We start from the raw sequence: 25,816 nt of genomic DNA, 5'->3' as shown, positions 1-25,816 counted from the left end.
GCTCCTTCAATTAGACCTTTTTTTAAGTGGAGGGAAGCTGCAGTTGTGTTGCTCCTTGTAGGCTAAATCTGTGCATTTTTAGCCTTTGCTCAGGGGTCCTGTGAATTTCTCTCGAGTACTTTTCCATGTTGTTTACCACGGTGTTCAGCTCTGGTTGTAGCAGTCCCAGATGAGGCCTCAGTGCTGAGTTGTGAAGACTTAATTCTTTGTCTTTCCTTCAGCAGTGCTTTATGTACACTGCAATGCAGCGTAAGCCAGCACTGCCACCAGAAATAGCTTGTGTAAACATCTCAGCAGTTACTCCGTGAGCCATCCCGGGGAAGCAGAGCTGTGGAAAAAGTGTCACTTTCTTGGTGTATTTGGTACTAAATTGGTGTTCTGACCCAGTTTTCAGTGACTGTCCCCCACTGTCCCACCTGCTCCAGCTGCAGAGATGACAGGACTTCCAATCCTTCAACACCACCAGCAAATCCAGTTCACATGAATACATAAGGCACGAGCTGTGGTGTTTGAGGCTTGTTTATTGACTTTGCTATATTTAACAGCCCTGGCCACGGGGGTGGTGGCCTTGACAGTTTGGAGGTAGAAGGGGTCCTGTGGCCAGTGGCCATGGCCCTCATTTTTGTGCTCTGATTGCTCTGGACTAGCCAGGCTTCCAACCCAGACAGTTGGTTGAGTGATTTCTGATTTCATTGCTGAGCGGGCAATTAGTTATGGATTGGTTTTTGTAGCCCCTTGAAAATGCTGAAAGGATCCAGATGTGGGATGTTGGAGCCAGGGAGGAGGTGCACAAGTCTCTCAAGCAGCTCATTGAACCTCCACTGCTCATTTCCATCAGCTGCACCTCAGGGGAGGTGTGTGTCTCAATGGCAGGAGAGGGATTCTCCATCGTGTCCAGCACCACATTCCAGTGCTGCCAGCCAGCACCTGGAGCACTGCACCAGCCATGCAGGGTAAGGTCACAGTGTGCCTGGTGTGTGCTGGCATAAAGAGATTTAGGGTAGAGAGATGGTAAGTATTGATTCTGACATTGAGAAGCAAATTGGATGCTCTCAAACTGTGGAAATACATTGTCTGAAGACAATGTTCAAACTTAAAATACAATTTATTCTGCAATAATTACAAGCTGGTTTATGGGAAATCAAACGTTTACATTTACATTGTGGTGTAAATCAAGCCTGCAGAGATATGCACATACCAAATAGCAAATCTTCTGAGGGATAAGGTCCCTTATTTCCAGAGGTTTCTATCTAATTTGACCTTTTTTAACAGCTAAGGAATTGAAGTTACTGATTCATGACTAGTGAAGGTGGCTGATCTATAAACCAGTAACCATTTGCTTTTTGTAGCACACGAAATTGATTGATTTATGTTTGGGGGTTTTTTGTGGGTGGTCGGGAGGTGTTTGTGCTGTTTGTACATTTGTACCTGAAGATACAAGCCCTGCCCACACTGCAGTGATTGTTTCCACATGTTAAATAGGCGGTGCTTAAATATGAGGAGTAAAACCGGTGTGAAGTAAAACAGCAAAGAAACTGTTATTAAAAAAGAAACTGTTAAGAAAGTTCCTTGAATCTAAGCATTTCTGCTGTGTTATGTCTGTGAAGGAGAGGCATTGATTTCAAGTATACTTTAAATATTTGAAATTTTATTTCCTAACTTTTGTTCCTGTAGCTAGAGCAGGGCAGTTTATAGTGGTAAATTAGTGGAGTTTAAACTAATAAACATTTAAGTTTTTCCTACTCTTAAAAAAAAAAGTATATTAGAACTCAGTCTGCTTTGTTTTGGGTGGGAAAGGGATAATAAGTGTTTTAAGTTGAAAAATTCTTAACATTCAGAAAATATTAAATCACATCTGTTTTCCAAACTTCTGGTTTTGGGCTTCAGTGCCTGGATTTATCATTAATACCCCAATATGATGGTTTTTGAGCTTCTTTTAAGTTCTTCAAAGGTATGACTTGAGACTTCAGAACAAGTAACAAAGCTGCCAGTTGAAAGCTATAGGGTTTTTACTGCTATATTAGAGTTAATTAAATATTCAGGTCTTAGGCAAATGTTAGCAGATAGTTGAGTTTTAAGTAGCTAATTATCTGGCATGTTTGCAAATGATTTTTAACTAATAGTGCATGTGGCTGAACTCTAAACTAGTGTCTTTGCATTTCTTTTGTGTGACTTTCATACTAACCCGACTGATGAACGAACGTGCACTGAAGGAATTGGTAAATTGTCCACTGCCGATGGCAAAGCCTTCGCAGATCCCGAGGTTCTCCGGAGACTGACGTCGTCCGTCAGCTGCGCGCTGGACGAGGCGGCCGCCGCGCTGACGCGCATGAGAGCCGAGAACAATCACAACAACGGACAGGTGGACAAGTACGTGCTGAGCACCCTGGTTCTCCAATTCAGTTAATTGTACATACTGAGCACCCCCGGTTCCCCAGCTAGGGGATTTTATTTCAAATACAGTTAGGTTTTTGTACTGAGCACCCTGATTCTCCAGCTAGGGGATTTTGTTTCAAATTCAGGTAGTTGTATATACTGACCACCTCTGGTTCACCAGCTATGGGATTTTATTTCAAATCCAGTTAATTGTACATACTGACCACCCCTAGTTCCTTAACTAGGGATTTTCAATACACTTAGTTATATGTACTGACCACCCCTGGTTCTCCAGCTGTGGGATTTTATTTCAAATCCAGTTAGTTGTATGTGCTGACCACCCCTGGTTCCCCAACTATGGAATGAGATTTTATTTCAAATTCAGTTAATTGTACATACTGACCACCCCTGGTTCCCCAACTACGGAATGGGATTTTATTTCAAAAATCAGTTAATTTTACATATTGACCACCCCTGGTTCCCCACATAAGAAAATTTATTTCAAATTCAGTTAATTATACGTACTGACCACCCCCCTAGTTCCCCAGCTATGGGATTTTATTTCAAATCCAGTTCTCTGTATGTACTGACCACCCCCATTCCCCAACTACGGAATGGGATTTTATTTCAAATTCAGTTAATTGTATGTACTGACCACCCTTAGTTCCTCAGCTATAGAATGGGATTTTATTTCAAATTCAGTTAATTGCATGTACTGACCACCCCTAGTTCCCCAACTACGGAATGGGATTTTATTTCAAATTCAGTTAATTGTACGTACTGACCACCCCTAGTTCTGCAGCTATAGAATGGGATTTTATTTCAAATTCGGTTAATTTTACATACTGACCACCCCTGGTTCCCCAAATAAGGAATTTTATTTCAAATGCAGTTAATTATTTGTGCTGACCACCCCTAGTTCCCCAATGGGATTTTTTTTTGAAATTCAGTTAATTGTACGTCCTGACCACCCCCAGTTCCCCAGCTATGGAATGGGATTTTCTTTCAAATTCGGGTAATTTTATAGTTAGTACTCAGTAATGGAGCTGTTCTACTGCTAGCAGAAGCAGATTGCATCTGAAGGTGTAATTACTGTCCCATCAGGTTATTCACTTCACTGGATAAGAGGAAAGTACAAAAAAATGTTACTTTCTAACCTGATGCTTTTTCTGTGTACCAGAGAGTTGAGTTCTTATTCAAGATAGTTCAAGTTCTTAGCTGTAGAAAAGTGGATGATTGCTCTCTTAATTGCAGAAGTTTGTCTGGTTGGAATATTCATTCATATTAGTGGTCTCTGTGATACTTGACTGCTGACTTTTTGGCTTTGTCTGCAATAGGAATTTGCCTTGGCACCTGCAGTCAGCAGTTTGTCATGGTCATAATCTCTGTGTATCTGGCATTCCCTGAAGTGGGAGTAGCATCAGAGAGGTTTACTCCTGTCTTGCAAACACCACAAAAACCAGCTTTGAGCACTCCTCTCTCTATCATCTTGTCTGTATGAGGACAAGCTAATTTAGACAATAAGGAAAGTGTCTATCTCCACTTCACCTGTGGAAATATTGTGTACGTATATAGATAAACTTAAGAAATATATATATAAGTGTATTTTCAAGTAAAGCTTAGCATTGAAGTCCAGAGTTTTTACTTAAAGGCTTCCTCCTTGCTTAGGAAAGCTGCCCAGCTGTTGCAGGTGTGTTTTGAGCTGACTGTGTGCTACCTGCTTTTGCAGTCGCAGTTTGGCAGAGGCATGCTCCGATGGGGATGTAAATGCTGTCCGGAAGCTTCTGGATGAAGGACGGAGCGTAAATGAACATACTGAAGAAGGGGAGAGTCTGCTTTGCTTGGCCTGCTCAGCAGGATATTATGAATTGGCACAAGTAAGTAACAAATACAGTTAGAACTAAACATTTGTGAAGCATTGTCTGAGGGGCTTCTTGGATAGGTAAACGTTTTAGCTATTGTGGTTATTATAATTATTGTGGTTATTATAATTTTTTATTATTTCAACAGAATATCAGTGAATACTGCTTGTTGTGTGTTTCCAGTTATAGTTTGAGTTTCTTTATTGGAAAATGCAGTCACAGATGCCTTCAGGTTGAAGGGACTTGTCTGAAGAATGAATCCTATGTTTTCTGATGTATCTACTTTTCTGGCCTTGTTCTATATGCAGTCCAGCTGATCTGCTGAGCAAGAGTATCTAAAATAGCAGCAAACCCAAATACTACAACTGGTTACCTTCTAAAAGCTGATGTCTGAGTCACACAATCCTTTTTCTAAATCACATTTGTATCAACAGTGCATTAATTTCTGTTAATTTTGAGCTATATTGCTTCTGTATCTAAGGGCAGCTGCTTTGAAATGTTTAGGTGATAGATCTTGGAAATCCCCAACTTCACATTCTGGTGCCAAAACACAAGACAGGGAGAGAACTTCTTACCTGTGTGCTTCACCTGTGGGTGCCCTGGTCATTATTGGAGGTGACATTTTCTGTGCTGTCATTCTGGTCAATAAATTGCCCTGTGACTTTTGAAAATGTCCATATTTCACTGGAACTTAGATATGAACAAGTGCAGAAACTCAGGATTTTCTGCAGCAGAGCCCAGTGCAGGCAGTAACTGTGAATGTTCCTGGGGCTGGCACTGGGCTGTGAGAGTCTGTGGCAGCTGGCTGGGGAACCAGCCTCACAAACCCCACTGGATTAAAACAAAAGGTTGGTGTTACAATTTACTCACTGTAGTGAATTTTTCCCCCAGGTGCTTCTAGCCATGCACGCCAACGTTGAAGACCGAGGGAATAAAGGCGACATCACTCCCTTGATGGCAGCTGCCAGTGGAGGCTACGTGGATATCGTTAAACTCCTCCTTGTCCATTGTGCAGAAGTCAATGCACAGTCCTCCACAGGTAACTGGGGAGCAGGAGCACAGTTAGTAAGGCTGGCACATAAGGCACACAGCTCTTCTGAACATCTGTGTTTTTGTCTAACACTTTCATTCACAAGAAAACGTGACAGGAACTGTTAGGAATAGACCAGATCTGCAGTGAATGTGTTTGGAGTCTGAACTGGCCGTTATTAAATATGGGTTTTAATATAAATTCTAATGGAAAGCACTGTTCCTGTAAAAACCACTCTGGTATTAGAGGACAAGAAAAATATATGAAGTTTATCTTTTCTCATTGCTATAATCCAGAATTGCCCAGTAAGATGACCATGGGATGCATCCCATCAACACCAGTTATTTCTGTCTGTTCCTTTTAACATTTTTGAGTGTATTTCTGTCAGTTCCTTTTTACTAAAGAGGAGTTAACTATTTTTGAGTGCATTGAATGTTCTCTGTATTGATGGTTCTTGACTACAGCTTAAGTGACCTCACTGACAGCACTAACCTGCAGTTGGATTCTGTTTAAGATAGAATTTAAACTTTGTTCAAATTTTCAAGCAAGTCATGTGTCCAAACTATGAAATATTCTTTTATCTTTCTGTTTAGCCATTTTAAACAAAGTTACCTTAAAATTGATTGTAGCATTTAAAACATGAGCCATATGTGAGTGTCTGTCACTTACAGTACCAGAGTTTTAAATTATAAATTTATTCTCAGCCAACCAGTAGAAGATTTTCAAGGAATTACAGGATACAATCTTAGGCAAAAAAAAAAGAAAGACAAAGCAAAAAAATCACCCCCCAACTCTACAGTAACAATTACTCATTGATCTTTTTGTGCATGTTTATTTGGTCTAATTTTGTGTGCTAAAGTAGGAAACATAACAGTCAAACTGAAGAGATCCTGATTTGTAATACTGGCTTGGCATTAAAACTTTCATGTTACAGTTACTTGGGGTTTTATACCCAGCCTGGAATGATGGGCTGGAGGAACATTGCTGTGAGGTAAAAGGCTGCTGCTGGTGATGTTCTTTGGTTTGTTGGAGCTGTTAACACTCATCTCCTTCCCATGTTAGGAGTGGGTGATGGAAAGGGCTCTCATGCAACCTCTCCTCTGCAGGGAACACAGCTCTCACCTACGCCTGTGCCGGGGGCTTTGTGGACGTGGTGAAGGTGCTACTGAAAGCTGGTGCTAACATAGAAGACCACAATGAAAATGGACATACTCCCCTGATGGAAGCAGCCAGTGCAGGGCATGTGGAGGTTGCAAGAGTGTTGCTGGAATATGGTGCAGGAATCAACACTCACTCCAACGAGTTCAAAGAAAGTGCACTTACACTCGCATGCTATAAAGGTATTGTTTCTTGCCTCGTTTTGTAGTTTTGTTTAAATTTGTTTGCTTGGATTTATCTGACTAAAACTTTTAGCAATACTTTGAATGTCTTCCTAAGAGCTTTGTAAAACTGGATTTTGGTTTTAAACTCAATGTCACGAAATATGCCTTTGTGGTATTAGTGGTATTAATTCTGTATTTGTGTCCAGATGTGGTGGACGTGTTTGACATGTTGCAGATGAAAACTTGTAACTGGCTGCGTCCAAACTTGTGCTTTGACACACCACCATTCTCTCCTCCTACCCGCTACCACATTCCCCATTTCATTCCCAGTTCCCTCACCAACTGTCTGTGAATTCTGAAAACATCTCTGTTGGTTCTTCAGAAAATGCAAAGCTGGAATCTGTGTTTCTGTAATATCTGATGGGGAGACAATGCCTACATTATTACTGGATTCTTTTCTTTCAGTGTAATTTGGGAGAATGCTGTGAATTCTTAAGTGTGATGAACTTTTAGGGACTTTTGACATAATTTCTTTTGCTATTTAAAGCCTCTATGTAAAGTAACAGTGCAGTGGTAATCCACTGTGCTTCTATGGTTTGCTTTCCAGCCATTGCTTTTCTTCAAATAGAAAAGAAGGATGTGGTTTATTGTCATAGTATCTTTAGGCTTTGCCTCTGTGGTTAAGATTGAGGATACATACTATGTATAACCTATCTGAGGACTTGCATCTGGATTTGTCATGGATTTCCTACAGCATATGGTAGTTCCTTACAGGCAAATGCCAGTAATATACCCCTGAATGTGTTGGAGGGTCATTCTTGTTTCTTTTGATCCAGAATCTAATTGAGTTATGGAATATAAAACCTTGAATCACAGAGATGTCCTGTATTACCTTTGACAAGATGGTTGATTGTTTTCTTGTCAGTTTATGTAAGACCAAGTCTTCCCACAGAGAAGAATGCTCATCAAGAGGCTAAAAGCTTAGAAGGGACAATTTCTAAAATGACAGAAACTATAATAGAGTTTAAATCAAGTTTTGGTAAAGCTCAGTAGAAGCTTTTAAAAATTATGTCAGATAATATGATATAATGTGTGTATCTTAGTTCTTAGAAATATGTCTGTGAGTGTTATTAAAAAGCTTAAAGTTCAGACTTACATGGGCCCATACCTAGAAGATAGTCCCCCAGTTGTATGCTGCCTTGGAACTCTTAAATAATCTATCATTGTACAGTTCCATAGGCAATAAGCACAGTTTTGTAGCTTGAAGTCACAAGGAAAGGTTCTTGTGTAAGCTTGAATTAGACAGGTCTGTCTCCATCTCACAGCTGAGCAGTATCTTTGGGAAGGGCTTTCTGAAGGCTGCTGACTCATTTGCATTGGTATTTTTAAATAGTACTTTGAAAAGCCATGTTTGCCAATTGTAATTTGTAAAGATTCTAACAGCAAACTGTGAAAATCTGAATTATTTCATTAAGTGTATTGTTTGTACTACTAAAAGTTGATGATGTGGAATGCTTATTTATTTTATCTGTTTCATTTGAAGGCCATTTAGATATGGTTCGTTTTTTGCTTGAAGCTGGAGCTGATCAAGAGCACAAAACAGATGAGATGCACACGGCGCTGATGGAGGCCTGCATGGTAAATACCTTTGTTTGTACTGCTCCCTCCTCGGGGAGAGAGGAATGCAAGAGGTGATAAAATAGAGTGAGCCTTGGAAAACAAACTGTTTGGGGGCTGCAAGTGAATTTGTGTGTTGTTATTGTAAAAAAGTGCTTACTGTAGCTCCCACCAGCTTCTCAGTCTAACGGCTCACAAAGGAAAAATACTTCAGTTTTTGGGGGTTGATGTGTTGTTAAATGCTCCTGGTGTGAAGTTTTGGTGACTAATCTGCAGTGCAGTGATGTAGTACAAGTCACTCGTTTGGGGTTTTGTTTTGGTTTTTTTTTTAGTGTGTTTTCCACCTCTGTTTTTATAAATAAGGTCTCTCAGTGTGCTGTGGAATGAGCCTTCTAAAAGTGCACTGAGCTGGATGATTCATGCATAACAATTGTCTGTTCATCACTGCCGGAAGTGTTTTGCATGGAGAGATGACTCGCTCTCTTCTAGGTTTCTGTAAATGAGGTTGTGAGGTTTTTCTTTTGACCTACCATTTTATTTTGAAAAATAATGTAGTCCTTAGTTCTCTAGCAACTGTCCACATAATTTCAATGCAGCCATTGAGGAAAAACTTCCCTATCCAAGAGCATCATCTTAATAAAGAGTGTGCTATTGTGTCAAAGCATATCTGTGACCATTTCTGTACAGACCTCTGATGACCTTTTCTCTCTTCTTCAAGCTGCCAAACTTCTTTGAAGAAAGAACAGGGACCTTATTTCCATAGGAAGCACAGCAAAAAGAGGGAAACTGATTTTTCTCCCAGTAGGCTGTAATCCTTGGAAGATAGGCTGCAGTGTTCTTCCAGTCTGCTGAGAGCTGGAGGATCAAGTGTTCTTTCAGTGCAGTTGTGAGGTGATGATGCAAGCAACCAAGGTCAGGGTGTAACGTGGGGAGCTGTGGCCAAGTCTTCCCATAGTGAGCTGGTAATTGTATCCTTGAATAGCCTTCCCTGCAGGAGAGCCTGGTGCCAGTAAGGAATTCAGAAGGACAGTGGGTGCATGCTGTCACCTAAAGGAGATTGCAGCATGATTGCAGACTAAAGGTTAATCAGCCCCACTGCTCTGTTTAGGTTGGGTTTTTTTGTTTGCTTTTTCTTAGTTTCCTGGTGAAACAATTCAAGGGCTGGCTTAATTTGGAGGCTGTGAAGCAGCTCACTTGGGGGAGAGAGTTGTGAGGTTTGCCTGTGTATTTTCAGCTCTTTGGTGTTTCAGACTGGGTGTTCTGACGTACAGAGTGTGTATTGACATTTGAAAGCAGCAGAAAGGAAGATGAGCCTTTGAAGTCCCAACTCCATAACAAGGAATTTGTTTTTTGTTATCATTCAGCTGCACCCTTGCACAAGGGAGCTGTTCCACCAAATTGTTGTGACTGTTTCCAGTCTTCATCTCTTTCCATCTAAGGAATGCAGCAGGTACAGGTTGCTGAGATGTCTGGTCTCTGATCACCAATTCTTTTGTAAGTGCCTCAGAGTTTGTTTTGGTTGGGACAGTGCCACACTTGGGGTAATGCCTCTAATGAGGTGGCTGTTGGCTTTTAGGTTTCTCAACCTCTGAGAACAACAGCCTGTGTTTAATGTGCGCCCCTGATTGCTGTCCATCTCAGGTTACCTACAACCTACTTCATGGTCAGCTTAAGCTTTCCTCTCTTGCCAGTGTTGTGGCTCTCTACCAAGCTACACCTTTCATCAAATATGGATTTTAGGTACTTGTTCTATTACAGTAACTGAGAGGTTTAACAGTACTTTCTTGAGAAGCTGACAGAAACATCTATGTGCTTTGATTGGTAAGGACTCAGACTGCTCTGACAATCCTAATTCTCTTGTTCTATGGCTTCACCCCTGGGCATTTTTCAGTCACCTTTAAGAGTTTTTCCAAGTCTTCTCTCCTCCTGTTACCTGCCTTATTGTTACCCACTTCAGTTTCTCTTGCAGGTATCTTTCCTGGGATCTAAAAGTTGCCAACTGGGGCTTTTTTTGTTTTTTGTTTGTAGAAGTCATGAATCAGCTACTAGTACCAAGAATAAGAAAATCTTTTTTTCTTATGCTTGTTTTGATGTTTAGTCATGGAGGGGATTTATTACTTATGGCACTTGTTTGCTATCTCTAGTATGTTGTGTCCCAAAGGTTGTGCTGGATAATTAAGTCTTGTGCCATAATTCTTTTTCCCTCAAGGAATACAAACACCAACATATATCTAGCTCTTTTTTCCTCATGCATTTAAACCTGGCTTAGATGTAGGTGGAAACCTAAATGTTGATTGGGTCCAAGTATTACCATTAAACCATGATAAATAAAAAAAAGCCCTGTCTTTGTAGGATAATTTTCAGGCCTAGTGTGATAGTGGTTGCAGCTACAGCATGCAGTGGCTCCAGTGCTGTGTGACTCCTGGGTTGCCCTTTCTTGCAGGACGGGCACGTGGAGGTGGCACGGCTGCTGTTGGACAGCGGTGCCCAGGTGAACATGCCCGCGGATTCCTTCGAATCCCCGCTCACTCTGGCCGCTTGCGGCGGGCACGTGGAGCTGGCAGCGCTTCTGATCGAGCGAGGAGCCAATCTGGAGGAGGTTAATGATGAAGGTTACACACCTCTGATGGAAGCTGCCCGGGAAGGCCACGAAGAGATGGTGGCCTTGCTGCTGGCACAAGGTGAGATCCTGTGGCGATGGAGCGCTCAGAAGGACACCGTGTGATCCATGGCCAACAGGTGTCCTGTGCAGATTGCTCTGATGTAGCTCACTGCTGTGCCCACAGAGCAGAGCTCAAACACCCAAACTGCTGTGGGGGTGATGAGCATTCACCTCCCCAGCCAGTGTCAGTAATGGCTGTTTTGTTTCCCAGGGGCAAATATTAACGCACAGACAGAGGAAACGCAGGAAACAGCCCTGACCCTGGCCTGCTGTGGAGGCTTCTCTGAAGTTGCTGACTTCCTTATTAAGGCAGGAGCTGATATAGAGCTTGGTTGCTCAACACCTTTGATGGAAGCTGCTCAAGAGGGTCATCTTGAACTGGTGAAATACTTGCTGGCAGCAGGTATGTGTTCAGAGCAAGTGATTAAGCCCACAGATACTATGGACTTGATGTGTTCTGTATGATTTGGAACATCTCTGGGCTTTTGATAGTGGCAGTGTTGTAATAAGAAACAATATCCTCAGATAACTTAGCAAGGAAAAAGCATATGTTGCACCTCAGTATTGCTTGATACTGGTAACAGAGGCAAGTGCCTCCTGGAGCAGGTGATCCTGTTCCATATCTAGAAAGCATCCACATTCATTAGAAACATTGTTTCCAGCTATCTGCATCTAGGACAGAATTTTAATACAGATAATGCTTGGTTTTGCTTGCTACTCCAGCTTTGACTATGCCTGGTTATCTGCATTCAGTCTCCCTGAATAACCAGTTATTTAGGAATGGTGCAAGACAGATTCTGGAATGTGCTGAATTTCTGTGATGAATGAGCTTTTACAGTAGTAAAAATTAAATCTTGCTGGAGTTTGGGGTAAAATGATGCTTCAATGTTCATCTTTCAGTTTATAAAGTTGGTAGAGTCTGAAGTGTTCTGCTTCAAATAATAAAGAAAAAGGAGTTGTGTTTGGGATATCTTCCTTGTTGTGGAAGGTGATTTATTTGTATGCTCTAAGAATAAGCATAAAATTGGCTGGATTTGTAATTTTAGAAAGTGAAGCTCCCTGCTCATCGAGGGACAGTAACAACTGTGCCACTTGGTGCAGTGACACCAGCATGTGACACCTGTCACCAGCTCCCTTGGAACGCTCACTGCCTGCACTTCACTGCTGATAGCGTAGAAAGTTGATTAAGGAGCCTTGTTTTGGCATCAGGGAGTCTCTAATTATACCTCACACCTTAAAAATAAGAAAATGGCTAATCACATTGGCATTTCTTTTTTTAAGAATAATGTGTTACATATCAAGAGTCAAGTGTAGTGTTCAGAGAGCTGGTGTTTATGAAGCTAGAGAAATTATTTCAACAAAATGGTTTTAAAGCAAGTGATTTTAAAGAGCAGGAAAGAAGGAAGAATTGTGGAAGTGTATGGGTTTGCTGTATTAATACTAATTCAGTGATGTGCATTTTGTCTGGTTTCCCTTGGCATACAGCTCTGAGTCAAATGGACAGTCTGCAAAATTGTCTGGATTCCCTTTTACTTGATGTAACAAGTGAAATCCTTTTTGCTGTAGAGGGACTGCAAGAATAAGAGAGCATATAGATTTAACTGCTTGGATTGTCAGTCTTGCTTTTTCCAAGCCTTGGCTTACCCCCTCTCTTTGGAGTGTTTTCACTATGAGAGCAATTTTTGCCATGAGGGCAATGCTCTTGGACTGTGGAGGCTGTTGGTCAGTAGGATATAGCTGCTGTCAGAGATTTTTATGTTTATCTGATGTGAAATACTTGATAAGGACATGTCCAATATGAAAAAAATGTTGTGTTTGCAGGAGCTAATGTTCATGCCACTACAGCAACGGGAGATACAGCTTTGACCTACGCCTGTGAAAATGGACACACAGATGTGGCAGATGTGTTGCTTCAGGCTGGTGCTGATCTGGTAAGGCTTCTGCTGCATTTGTGGGCAAAGTGCTTTGGTTTCAAACTCTAAGGCCAAGCCTGTGTGCTTAGAGAACAGAGTGACCAGCCTAGGTATAAAGATTCATATATGGCTCTGTAAAGAGGCATGAAAAAAGATTTCATTAAAGCCTGCATGTTCTGTGTGGTCTACAAAATAAAAGTTCTTATTGGTAATCTGCTCTGAATTTAAAATGTTTTGGTAGTAGGAACTCCTCCTTCTGTATGTCAGTGTTGGTCTCTGAACACTTTTAGTCTCTTAACTTGTGCAAGCTACTACACAAACACCCCAAACAAAGCAATGTCTTTTAAATGATCAGCATAATCTGATCTCTTTTCTTTCTTCTAACTCTTGGGTTTAGCACAATGCTTTCCCCATTTTTATTTTCTGTACTGTAAACTAAGTTGTTGGGAGACCCAAAACTGCCTCTTCACCAGCTACAGAGATATAACATTTGACTTATAATTAGTAAAAACTACTGATACTTTGGTCTTCCAAAGGTGTTTAGGAGCCTTATGTCAAACAAGGCTCAAGCTGGAAAAAATGTTATTTTGGTTGCCTAGGAGGAGTACTCTCCTTTTTTTCCCCGCCATGTACTCACTGCTCTGTGTTTTATTTTGCTTGGGGCGTGGATTGGGGTTTTGTTTGGATATTATGAAATTTTTGTTTCTTCTAAAAAACTAAGAATGCCTGAAAATTTTATCATTCAACCTGATATATCAGCAGGCTAATGAAGTTACTTAAATTTCAGTCATTAATGAAGTTTTTTGGGTTTTATCTAGAAATATAAATAAACTAATGCTGTAATTGGGAATATTATTTACAGTCTTCTCTGAGACTTTACTTTTTGGGGGGCTTATTAATTCTTCTGCAGTAATGTCAGTAATGTTCTGCTTAATTTGTTCTTATCAGGAAGGAAAATCATTTTATTGGGGGAAAATCATTTTACTGGGGGGTTATGGGATTTTAGCAGAGGTATTGGATGGGATGGTCTTGGAAAGTTCTGCTCAACCCAGATCATTCTGTGATTGTTTTATGAAAAGTGATTCTAGTCCCCATAGAGTTTTGTCTGAATTGGGGGTGACCATTACCACCATGTCTCAGCTCAAACAGATGTTGTTCTGGTCAGTGGAAAGAGGAACTGATCCTCTGGCCTAGATGTCAAATATGTCATTCAGTTCAGGAACCAGTGGAGATCTTGAGAGCTCTGTCACATTTATTAAGCAATGTGGCTTTGTAAGCACCAGGATAATTAAAAAAATGATGGCTGGGATGAACTTTCTTCAGTTAGTAGTTAATTTTTCCTTAAAGCTCTGCAGTGACAAGTAGTGTTAGAAATGAGCAGTGTTGGTGTGCTCATCTGTCTGCTGGAGAATGCTCAATCCTCTATGGATTTGTCTCAATTTGATGGATTTGTCTCCTTGTGACTAATTGTTCATGAAGTCTGGCGTGTTAACAATTCTTCTGTGCTTTTCTGATGCCCTTCTTCAAGGGATCTTTTCCATGTCCTTACAGAGTTAGCCTGTCAAAATCTGTAGCAAAACTAGCTGGCAGGCCTGCACCTTTTCTTGTTAATGCATGCATTTTGAAATCAGCTCGCTTTTGCCAAATGTATGAATGACTGAATCTGAGGCACATCTGAAGCCTTCAGCCTGTGATCCCATCTGTGCCAGTTACATTCTGGTTCCCCCATCCCCTCCAGGAGTAGGGACTTCAGGGTCTCAGCTTGAGCTGCTACCACTGGATCAAATGTAGATTTTACTTGTTTGCAACTTTTATGGGGACAGAACAGCTAGTTTAGATTTTGTGATCAATGTAAGTAAAGGTTTAGAGATTGGAACTCTGAAATGCAAATTGATAAAAGCATTTTTTGAAAGCAGAAATATGGTTTAGTAACTTCAGGAAAAAATATCCAGCATTGCAGTAATACATCTGTTAACCAGTGTGGCAAGGATTGTCTAATGTCAAAGGTGAAAGGATAATTTTTCCTTGAAGATTTTTTTCTTTCCTGTTTCTTCCTTGTGTCTTTCTCAGCAGTTACCTTCATCTCAAGGGTTGTGTAAGGTAAAACGTGGGAGGTACATAAATGTTCCCACAGGAACCAGGTTAAGGACTGTAAATCTCACAATGAGCATTGGTGATATTTAATGAGAGGTGATATCCTGCTTTTAAGCTGCTTACCTTTCAATAAACTAAAAGGACCATTCTGAATGCCTGTTCCCTCTTGATATAGAGTCACACCTGGATTAAAGGAGATTCTGGTGTCCCTTTTGAAGGCAGCCCTGCTCCTGACAAGGTGGTTGCATCTTTGTCTGTTTCAGTGTAGCTGCAAACAAAAGAGAGATGTTCCTTTTTGGACAATGAGATCATCTCAGCTTTTCTCAGCTGGGAAATACGGAAAAGAGTTTTAAATTGGGATTTTTTTAACCCAATTTAACCTGGACCCTCTTGGAGCTGTGTTACATAGGAGTTGGTCTAGTGATGGAATTTACCTTTCTCCTACAAGATTTATGGGAGCTTTTAGGCAAAAATTAGGAAGTGGAAGAGAACCCATGAGGTCAGCTTCATCCTTGAATTTTTCTCATTTTACACTGTCAGGGTCTCCTCAAACCTCTTCAGTACTTGTTAAGATTCCACGTCTTGCTTTGCTTGGAAGACTAAAACTGACTACTTGGCATCTACATAATTCTAATTGCAAAAAAAACCCCAACATGCCAGACTACCTCTTAATTCTTCTCCTATGACACAATGCTTTTGCAGACATGTTTCTGTCATGGCAGGGATCATTGTTTTGCCTTCAGGTGATAGCATCCCTCACATTAACGTGGCTCCCAAATTAAAAACTCCCTTTCCTTGATGTGTGTGACAGACTGTGGGCTTATGCATTGTGTATGAGACACCATTTAAACATCTACAAAAGCAGCCAGTCTTCTGGAATTTGAATTCTCAACTCTGGAGAGTGCTCTGTTGCTGTTACAGTGAGGAGTCCAGGGTGCTGTTATGTTTTCCCCTATTTTCCCTACTGGTTTTTGAACCATCAGGAGAAGGTCAGGGATTTCTGGCTTTTTTAGACTTGGCCCTTAGTCTTGTTTAGATAAAGCATGGTAGGACAAGTGAAGCTCATTTTTGTAGTCAACACTTTTTGGCTGTTGCACTCTGGATTGTGCAAAACACAATGAAATTCTTTGTTTTACCAGTAGTGAACAAAAATCCATTTTGTCTGTAACAAAGATGCTGTGTCTGACCTTTGTGCTCTCTTTGTGGATCTGAATGGCTCATGGTAGGAGTGTGAACTCATGAGAGCTTCATTGCTTGGTCTTACCATTGCTCTTGCCTGCCTTGTACCAACAAACCAGTTTTCAGCTGGTGGATCTCATCCAATTTGAGTTCATGTTCCAGGTCTTCATGACCAGGAACCTTTGTTTGTAGAGCAAGAGCTGTGAGTTCTTCTTTCTCCTTCTGCAGGACAAGCAGGAGGACTTTAAGAAGACAATTTTGGAAGGCATAGAGCTGGGCAGGCATCAGGTGAGGTTGGCCTTTGATGCTTGTAAGCTGCAGCCTCAGGATACATGCTAAGGACAAGGCATCAGTCTCTTCAAAGATTGCTGATGGGGCTTGTTCTTGTTCTGTATTTTCCCTTCTGTTGGGTTTTCTAAAACTGGTTTTAAAAAACAATATCCCAACCTTCCCAAATGCAGCGGGTTATCTCATTGATAGCAGCCCTTAGCTCCTCTAAGTTCTTCTATTTTAGGTGTTTACTTTAAACTGGAGGCCTAGTTGAGTTTTCAGGAAGGTTATTCAGGTAGGTTGGTGTCTGCTGGAAATAGTTCCGTCTTGATAATCAGCAAAGTGTTAGGGACTGTATTTTTTTGCATCAAAACCTTTCTCTAGATCATTTTGTTCAGAATAATATTTAGATTTCTGTTAAATATTCACTGTTGTCATGGATGAGGGAGGCTTGTTAAAGAACTTAAAAGTCAGGGCTTTACTTTGAAAATTTTCAATAAGATTTTCTTATTGCACATTTAAATAATATGCGACATTGAGGAAAAAAAATTAAAAGAAATAACCCTAGTGATTAATAGAACCATGAATATTTGTGAACCAAGAAGAATTGTATGTGGGAAAAGCCCTTATGTAGCTGATCTTGGAATTGCCTAAACCAGAGAACTCAGAAGGAAGAGCTAAAAAATACCAATGGTTGTCATAAGACACTCCTGATGACTGCTCTGCTCTTGGAAGTATTGAGTTGTCTAGAAAGGAAATAATTATTGCTGACTGGAATCTCATCTCCTTCTGGAGTTTTAGTGGAAAAGGTGCAGTGTAAACTCCTGCTGATTTGGGTGACACTCTCACTTTCCCTTCCCTTCCTATCTGTTACCCAAAGCCACAGAAAATTCTCCCTGGGTGTTCTTTCTATCCCAGCAGAATTAGCAGGAGGGCACATCACCCAGGGGTTTAGAGAATGGCTTTCCAGGTGTGGCAGAAATGTTCTCCTTTCTTCCTCTTCCTGATTGTACTAATTCCCACATTTGGGGCTGGAGCAGTGACAGGAGGGGATGCTGTGCTGAGCCCTACAGTGCAGAGAGGCAAGGGGGTTGTCTTTGGAGGCAGCTTACTGGATTTAGATATTGCAAAATAAACAGTGTGCACTTCATATAAATAAAAGGGAAAAGCATATTGTAAAGGTAATAGAGATACTTTGGGAAAACTTTCATTTTCTCTGTCCTGATTTTGATTATCTAATGCAGCTGAAAAAGAGATAGATATAGATACTTATGCATAGATAGAATTTTTGAAACTTATGATTATTCTAGGTAAAAAAGACAGGATGTGAGGAGACAAAGGCACTGCACTGTCTCAGCCTCTTATTTTGGCTTGTCCTAGATGTCTTCCCTTAAAGTTTGAGTTGATGCTGTTTGATAGCCATTATTAGGGCTATAGAGAGTGCTGAAGTCAGAATGAATTTCATCTTAAAATAAAACACGCGTTTCACTCTTCCAACGTGAAAAATACCATCAAAATGCCATAAGTGTTGAAGATCTACAGCAGGTGGGCACCCAAATGGTTTGGTTTGGCTGGACTGATGGTGTGCATGGTGCTGCAAGGATTGGAAGTGTGTAGTAGCTGAGGATCAAGTTCTGCCTGCTTGAGGAAGTGACAGTTGGTTAAACTGGGCAGAATCCCTGCATTGCATTTCAATGAGGAAGCCTCCTGGCATCCGTGTTTGAGACTTCCAACAGTGAAGTCTGTTAGGAAGGCAGAATGTTGCAAATAATTATTCCTAACTGCCAGTTAGCTGCTACATCTCAGTGCAATACAGGATGCTTTTCACTACCTTGAATATAGCTAAGGTGACCTAAAATAAATTTTGCATCTTGCCATCTTTGCATCGGTACGGATTTCGAAGTGGGTGTGAGATAGTTCAGCAGCAGTGTCCAGGTCCTGCTCAGAGCAGAGTGGTGGTCAGGAATTCTTTGCACCCACAGCTGCTTTGGGAGTGATGTGCTGGTGGAACCAGGGGTTTGCTGTGCTTCAGGCATGCAGCAGCTTCTGGCTTTTTAGGATCTCTTGACAACGGCTGAGGAAGGAAAAACTGTGCCAAATACCAGAGTAAGCATCAAGACTTAAGGGCATGCCATTAATTCTTACAATCATAGGGCCACATGTTAACATAATTAGCTTTACATGTCCTGTAAATGTTTCTGCTATGCAGACAGTCCAGAAACAGATATTTAGTGACATCTAAGCAATCATTGCTCTGTGAGGAGAATCTATTAATTTTTTTTTTTAAGTGACTTCAGTAGTAAGTCTGCAAGGTTTGCTGTGCCTGTGTGTGCTAGTGTGTTGTACTGCTCAGTGAGCAAAGAGATCAGAGCTCTAACGTGGGATTTAGCCATGTGTTCAAGCAGTGGTGGACAGTAACACAGAGCTCTTGTGAAGGCTGAGGAGCAGAGCAGGAGAGGGGCAATGTAACCTCTTAGAATGAAGGATGGACTTGGACTGAGGGCCAATCTCCAACAGAAGATCCAGTCAAGAAGTTTCTTTTTCAAGTGTACGACCAGAAAACTCACTTAACATGCAGCTTGCAACTAGAGCAAGCCTTATGTCAAAGGACATATGCAGAGTTTCCAGGAATACAGAAACTATGGAGGAAGGAATTGAGTTGTTCTGTCAAATATCTTCTTGTCTGGTTGTATTTGTAAGTAGCCATGTCACCCACTGTCAGTACTAAATGTTAACTTTCACTATCAGGTATATATGCAATTACAAAGTAAAGAGTGAATTTAGAGCTTGGTTTCCCAGATATCTGATTAAAAACCACACATTCCTAGTATATTATTGATTAGACTGAATGTTATTTAAATAGGATAATATTGAATATAGAAAGCACATACAAACACTCCCAGGAAGATTATGTTCTCTCCCCTTGTTCTTTGGGAGGGTTGATATCATTGCTCAGCATTCTTTGTGGTATTGATCATGTCTACATAGCAGGCACATTGTCTAGTTCTGTAGCTGCTCTAATACAGTTGTATTCAACCACATCTTTCCAGTATTCAGACTTTTTAAATTAGAAAATTGTTCTTGATGCTCATTCCCTTTTTGTTGGTTTGTATCATCCTCTTCTCAGCTTTCTGCTTTATTCTCCAGTCCTCTTAAAGACTTCTTGTGAGCTGCAGTGATTTGTTTCATTTTTATTTCTGATCATCTTCAGTATGTTTTATAAATGTTGTGTGCAGTCAGGGCATTATTGCAGTTTTGAGGTCTGGCAGCACATGGCAGCTCTGAACCGTGGCACCGCAGTTCGTGGTTATTGATGTTGGGTGACGTGTGTTAAAACCTCCTCGCTTTCTGAGGAGGAAGTAAGGTCTTAGTCTTCTCATGTATGTTACACATCTGAACACTAAAATAAAAAGGGGTTTGTAAGTATGGAAGCTTCATGGTGTGATTCCAGTATGGATGTGGTCCTAATCCTTTTTAACAGTGTGATTTAGTATTTGAGGTAACATGAAAATTGACACCAGTCAGTTTACATTTATTACAGGCTGCTTGTGAGATAGATCTTCTACTCAGATGGGTGACTCTTGTGGGTCCCATCACAAGACACTTCAGAAGCTGAAACAATGGTACAATTTTTGCCCATTTATACATCTTTTATTTCTTCTCTAGGAGCACGAATCTGAAGGTGGGAGAACCCCACTAATGAAGGCTGCACGAGCTGGTCACTTATGCACCGTGCAATTCCTTATTAGCAAAGGTAAGTGCTAGTTTACATAACCAAATAAAAACTTTAAATGCCATTTTATAATGCTACATGTTTGTGATCCATACTTAAAACTATTCTGGTTATATGTATATGAGCATTTGTCACTCCCCAAAGGTTTTTTGAATTTCATGTAGTTCATGATAGAACGAATAACAAAATATTTTGCAAGTCACTCTTCTTACTCTGTTATATAGATTAGAGTTGAAGTACAGCAGGTATTTTCAGTTTCTTAAAGAAAGGACTTCCTCCTTCAGAAAAGCACATCAAGTACTGTCTGAAACAGTAGCAACTGCAGCACATAGTGATGCTGCTCAGAGCCCAGAGAGAACATTTGGAATTGTGCTTCTTACACCATGTGTTCCCTCACTTAACACTTACAAGCCCACTGTTGCTGTTGCAACTGCCTTGTCTTTACAAGGTGAGGAGGAGGATGTGTGGAAGCCAATCAGTTAGTCAAAATCCCTTTTGCTCTTTCCCTAGAAGTGTGTAGGAAGTAATTGGATTACAAGAGTAAAGTTTGTCTCTGTTCCACAAAATACTGTACTTGTTGATACTTTCTTTTAGAAAGAATTTCTTTGTGTTTAATTCTAAGCTCATCTCTTGCTAGGTGCCAATGTGAACAGGGCTACAGCCAACAATGATCACACAGTGGTGTCCCTGGCCTGTGCTGGAGGTCACCTGGCCGTGGTTGAGCTTCTCCTGGCTCACGGGGCAGATCCTACTCATCGGCTCAAGGTATTCACTAGCAGCTGTCCTGTTCAGAGGCTCTGAAAGAGCCACCTGGCTGATTTATGAAGTAGTAAATTTAAGTCATAGAATTATTACATGGGGATGCTACACTGAGGAGCAAAACTCACCTGGCTTTTTGTTTCCAAAATCTCACTTCAGGATGGCTCAACAATGCTCATTGAAGCTGCCAAAGGAGGACACACAAATGTTGTTTCTTACTTGCTGGATTATCCAAACAATGTTCTGTCGGTTCCTGCAGCAGACCTGTCCCAGCTCACACCTCCATCTCAGGATCAGTCTCAGGTAAGGCACAAGGAGTTTTTTTAAACATCACCATCAGTGTTGGGAAGAAACACTTGCATAGTAATTAATTTCAAAATGAATGTAGACAGTGGAAGAAATTTTAAAAACCTTGCACACATGAGAATGATATAGAGAGTGAGAGAACTGGAGAGTGAGGAATCTTCAACCCGAAGTACATATGAGCTTTGTTCCCTTTTCTGCTCCAGGACAGGATAGTCCCAAACCTAGAATTTCAAAAGGATGTTGTTTTCTTTCCTGCATTTTGTCAGTATTTTGGTTCAACAGTTCTCAACCCTTGTGGTAGTACCCCTCACGTGGTATTAATGATTCTATTTGTTGTATAAAAGAAAAAATATTGTGTAAATTCAGAATTCTGCAGTCTGAAGAGTCAGCTCCAGGGGAGTTAGCTGTTCAAAAGCCTAAAGGAATTAACAGTTTTCCAGCCAACACAGCCTGGGTCTTGCACAGAGTAGCACAGTTAACTTTGACATATTGTCTCCAGTAAAAAAGCAAGGGTCAGGTCATATACCAAGAGGTAGCATGGAATACACAGTTTGGGAAGAGTGAGCAGGAGTATGCTGTAGTTCTGAGCCTGTGTATTAACACTTGAGGAGCTGCTCTGCAGAAGGTGTTTGTACCTGAGTGTGTCTGTGCCTTTGTTTGAAGGTTCCCCGTGTCCCGGTGCATACACTCGCCATGGTTGTACCTCCCCAGGAGCCTGACAGGACCCCTCAAGAGAACTCCCCACCTCTCTTGGGAGTGGTGAAAGGTCAGTATGTAGCCACTCAGAGAATATATGTGGTTTGGAAATGGATAGACTGGGGACCGTTTTATTAGAGCTTATGCATAGTGTAGTCCATTCCATCAGTTCTTGAACACCTCTAATGAAGTATAACTTAAAACTATTTTATATAGTTCATAGTTTTTTCCTTATTTTCTTGCATTCTAAAGTATAGCAACACTGGTTGTTCTAACCTTATTGTACTTACTCTAATTTATTAGAATTATACTTATTCAATTTTTGTGGAAGAAAATGCTTGTGCTAACTGCCCTAGTGCAGACAGATAAAAAGTTAATGTACTCCAGGTGTGATGTTCACTTTTGAATATTGTACATTGGTCTTCTAGAATAGTTGCAGCTATTATCCATGAACTTGATGCACCAACTTTTTTCTGTTCCATTAGTAGCAACATAAACATGTTGGCACTATAAAATACCAGTGCAGATCTACTTATAGGAAAATTTTTGTTGTATTAGTAATAGTTCTCTTGTGAGTAATCATAACATCAGAGTTTTTGCTTTGAACATGGTCAAAATGATTGGTTAAAACTCCTTGTAGTTGTTAAATTGCAATTAGGGAGTTTGTTTCCAGCTGTGGATTCTGTAACAAAATCTTCATATCTGCTAAATCATCTCAGAAAGAGAAGCAGATTCTCAAGTGCAAAGTTACAAACTGCAGCTCCTAATGATCTACAGTTTTGGATGGGCTCATAAGCATTACAGTATCCAAAGCTCTGTTAGCTAGATCTGCTGAAATCCTTTGTTTGAGGAAGCACCGAGCACTTCCAGAGCAAACAAACAAACATAAACCCCTTGGGGGCACAAATAGAGAGAGAAAAACATTATGTACCTGCTGGTATCTGAATGTGCAGCTGTGCCCCTCTCCATGCATATGCCATGTGTGTGACCTCTCAGATGCACTTGGTGTCTCCTTTCCTAGGATGTGCTACACTTGATATTTTGGTTTTCAGAAAAATGAATACCAAACAAATGAAAAGAATATACAACTTCTGGTTCAAATAACCCTCCAAAAAGCTATATACCAGCATGTGTGCCCTTCCAGTTCAATGCCTGTTAGCACTGTGGAGTGGGAGTGTTCTGGGAGCACATTTTGTGGTGCATGGGAATCAGTCAGGGATTAGTTGATGCTGAGTCAGAAGACTGAACTTAAAAGCTAAAAGTTTTGTTTTATTTAATCCAATTACGAAAAGCAAATAATTGACTGTAGTTTAGAAACAGTTCTCATTACAAACACCTTATTGCCAAAGTCAGCACATCCTTAGGTGTGTTTTTTACAGTACTGTGATGGTGGGGCTGGCACAGGGAGATCTCATTGTTCACAGGGGTTTAGGACATGCTTCATGCATGTCAGCAAAACTCCTCTGTGCTGTGTTGCAGGAGATGCAGCAATCCCAAACGTGTCATCAGGCTGATGAAGCATTCCAAAAACTGTGCAAAGCTCTTGTGTCTCTCAGATCTTTATGGGGGAAATGGTATTTTTGTGCTAAACACTATGTGCTCATTGCAGTGCAGAGTCAGTGTGCTGTGCTGAGCTGCCACTTGTGACTCATTACACACACGTGGCTTTAATTCACCAGTCTTCCATCACTGAACTTCTTGGGAGGGGCAAAAGAGGGGGTGAGTTGAGGTGTGCATTATTTCCAAGGCAGCAGAGCAGTCAAGTTCTTGCATAACAAAATGATTTATCTGGGGCAGAACAATTACTTGCCTTCAATCAGAAGTAGCCACTGAGGTTTTGTATAAACTGAGAACTACTGGGAGGCAGGAGAGCAGTACCTTGCCTCCTTAACCTTAGCACAGTAAGATTTTTTTTATGGACCTGTGTGAGTTTTGCAGGAAATGCAATAGTGACACTTTGTTTTCTGAAGAGCTCTTGGCAAGTCAGATGTAAAACTTGAGCACATTTAAGAGTTCCTATTACAATTCAGATATGACATGAGATTTTAAAGAGGAATTTATGGTCTAATTTTGAATTTTATTATTATCCTTCAGTAAAGTATGGAGGCACATGGGATCAATACCATTTGAATAATTACTTTGGCAAAGGATTTAATATCAGTGTTTAACCAAGAAAAGAGAAACATTTCAGAGGCAACAGTGTATCTAGAGAGGCTTAGATAAAGGTGACACACCAAGATGATAACTTGGAAAGAACTGAAGAAAAATCAGGTGAAAAAAGGAGCAGAATTAGTTGTGGGATGGACCAGACCTCAGCTCCTGCTTGCTTAGGAAGGATTGTTCTCAGTACACTACATTTAGCATGTGTGTGTTGTGTCATGTAAAAGAAATCCCAGTTCAGCTCCTTTTGCTTCCATAGGGAGAGGGAGGAGATCCCTTCCTTGGTGGATTCTGCCCTTGCTGAAGAGGGGCAGGATTGCTCAGCAGCAGCTGTGGTGCAGCAGCTCAGCACAAGGAGCTTTTTGGGTACAAAACCCAAGTGTGCTGTTTCCACAGGCCTGAGGGTGTATCCAGTGCAGGGCTGTGCTGCAGCTCCACGTGGCCCTGCACCTGCTTCCCTGGGAGAGGGGCTTGGAGCCCAGCCCAGGGAACAGTCCAAAGGAATGCTGCTGGATTTCTTCAGGAAGCCAGCTGCTGATAATCCCCTCTACTTTGTGAATGGTTCCTGCAGAGCCTTGTGCATTGTGCAGGGCTGGAACACAGAGCATGCTCTAGATCATCACCAAACATGCTGGGACAACAGAGGATGCTCAGGGAGCCTGTGGAAAGGAGCAGGGTTGTTTTCTTAGTCAAAATATTTTTACTAACATCAGCTGTTTTTAAACGTGTCAAAGTTCAAAGCAGTCTGATTTTGGAGAAGGAGGTATCAGGTTTTCAGTAATATTTTTCTCTAGATTTGTTTTACTTCATTCTTTGAAATTGTGCTTACAAATGAACTAATTGGCCTAAAGGGAGTATTTAAAACCTGTCAACATGCTGTCATTAGACTTTTCTAGTGTCATTTTTAAGTGGGCAGTAACTTGCAGTGGTTCTCATTGGGGGTGCAGGGTTTTTTTAGAATTACACAAGACCAAATAGACTTATTCAGGTGAAAGCTGCCCACATTTGCCTTTGATCCCTGTGAAGGAGAGCAGAGTTCCCCTAAGGCTGAGTGGTACTTCTGCAATCTCTAAGCTCTCTCACCTTGATATTCTACATATGGTATTTCCTGGATTCTCATGCTAAATCTAACAATCTGATGGTGTGGAGAAGGGGAAGAAAAACAAACTCTATGTAACTTCAATAAATACAAATTCAATAAATTTTCTTTTTAATCTGATATCTGACTTCTATGCCTAATACTGAGTTGTATATCTCAGCAGAGATCTCATGCATTGTGTGATTTAATAAAAATAGGGGCCAGGTAACAGTAACACTAGGAAGTTATATGACTTTCCTGCAGGTAAAAACATTAGTAGGGCAAATTGATATTCCTGGTTTTCCAGCTTTTGCATTCTGATTTTTACCAGATTTTTCTACTGCCCAGTCCCAGCTGCCTGTTCATTGTTTAATGTGCTTCAACATCATCTGATCAATTCTTGCCATTTCCTCCTGGAAACCTCCTGCCTGGGTCAGCAGCTAGCCCAGGTATCTGGGATGAGTTCCCAAGGGACATTTCACCTTCTATGCCTCCTGACTTCTGGACTTTACTAATACTTTCTTTGGAGACTGAAAGCCTTTTTTCTCCAAGTCCTCCACAGTGAAGGAAGGTGATTTGACACCCAGACATGTGTAGGTCCCCAGGAGCACAAATGTGTAACAATCTTTTCACGGTGGTTTGTGAAATTCTGCTCCTTTGAAGCTTCAGTCACCTGCTTACCATCAACTAATTCAATTACATCTTAGCAATTTTCCAGTTACATACCATGAACCCACCAGAGGAAACTTGGGAAGAAGA

General features: G+C 40.9%; 1 protein-coding gene across 10 annotated transcripts in view; it reads left to right on the top strand.

The window, feature by feature from the left end:
• LOC311159728 (ankyrin repeat and KH domain-containing protein 1-like) overlaps positions 1-25,816 on the top strand; it is a 100,703-nt gene that overhangs the window by 32,539 nt on the left and 42,348 nt on the right. For all 10 annotated transcript variants that reach the window (XM_084215969.1, XM_084215976.1, XM_084215975.1 and 7 more), the window contains exons 3-14: positions 2,214-2,370; positions 4,106-4,253; positions 5,130-5,277; positions 6,375-6,608; positions 8,134-8,228; positions 10,651-10,888; positions 11,081-11,272; positions 12,691-12,800; positions 19,992-20,079; positions 20,696-20,823; positions 20,977-21,120; positions 21,787-21,889. In XM_084215969.1, the coding sequence (XP_084072095.1) occupies positions 2,214-2,370; positions 4,106-4,253; positions 5,130-5,277; positions 6,375-6,608; positions 8,134-8,228; positions 10,651-10,888; positions 11,081-11,272; positions 12,691-12,800; positions 19,992-20,079; positions 20,696-20,823; positions 20,977-21,120; positions 21,787-21,889 (1,785 nt within the window). The remainder of the gene's footprint in view (positions 1-2,213; positions 2,371-4,105; positions 4,254-5,129; positions 5,278-6,374; positions 6,609-8,133; positions 8,229-10,650; positions 10,889-11,080; positions 11,273-12,690; positions 12,801-19,991; positions 20,080-20,695; positions 20,824-20,976; positions 21,121-21,786; positions 21,890-25,816) is intronic.

The sequence above is a fragment of the Fringilla coelebs genome (genome assembly GCF_963513975.1).
Source record: "Fringilla coelebs genome assembly, chromosome: 15".
In the NCBI taxonomy this organism is placed as follows: Eukaryota; Metazoa; Chordata; class Aves; order Passeriformes; family Fringillidae; genus Fringilla; species Fringilla coelebs.
This window is presented reverse-complemented; position numbering and strand designations above follow the sequence as displayed.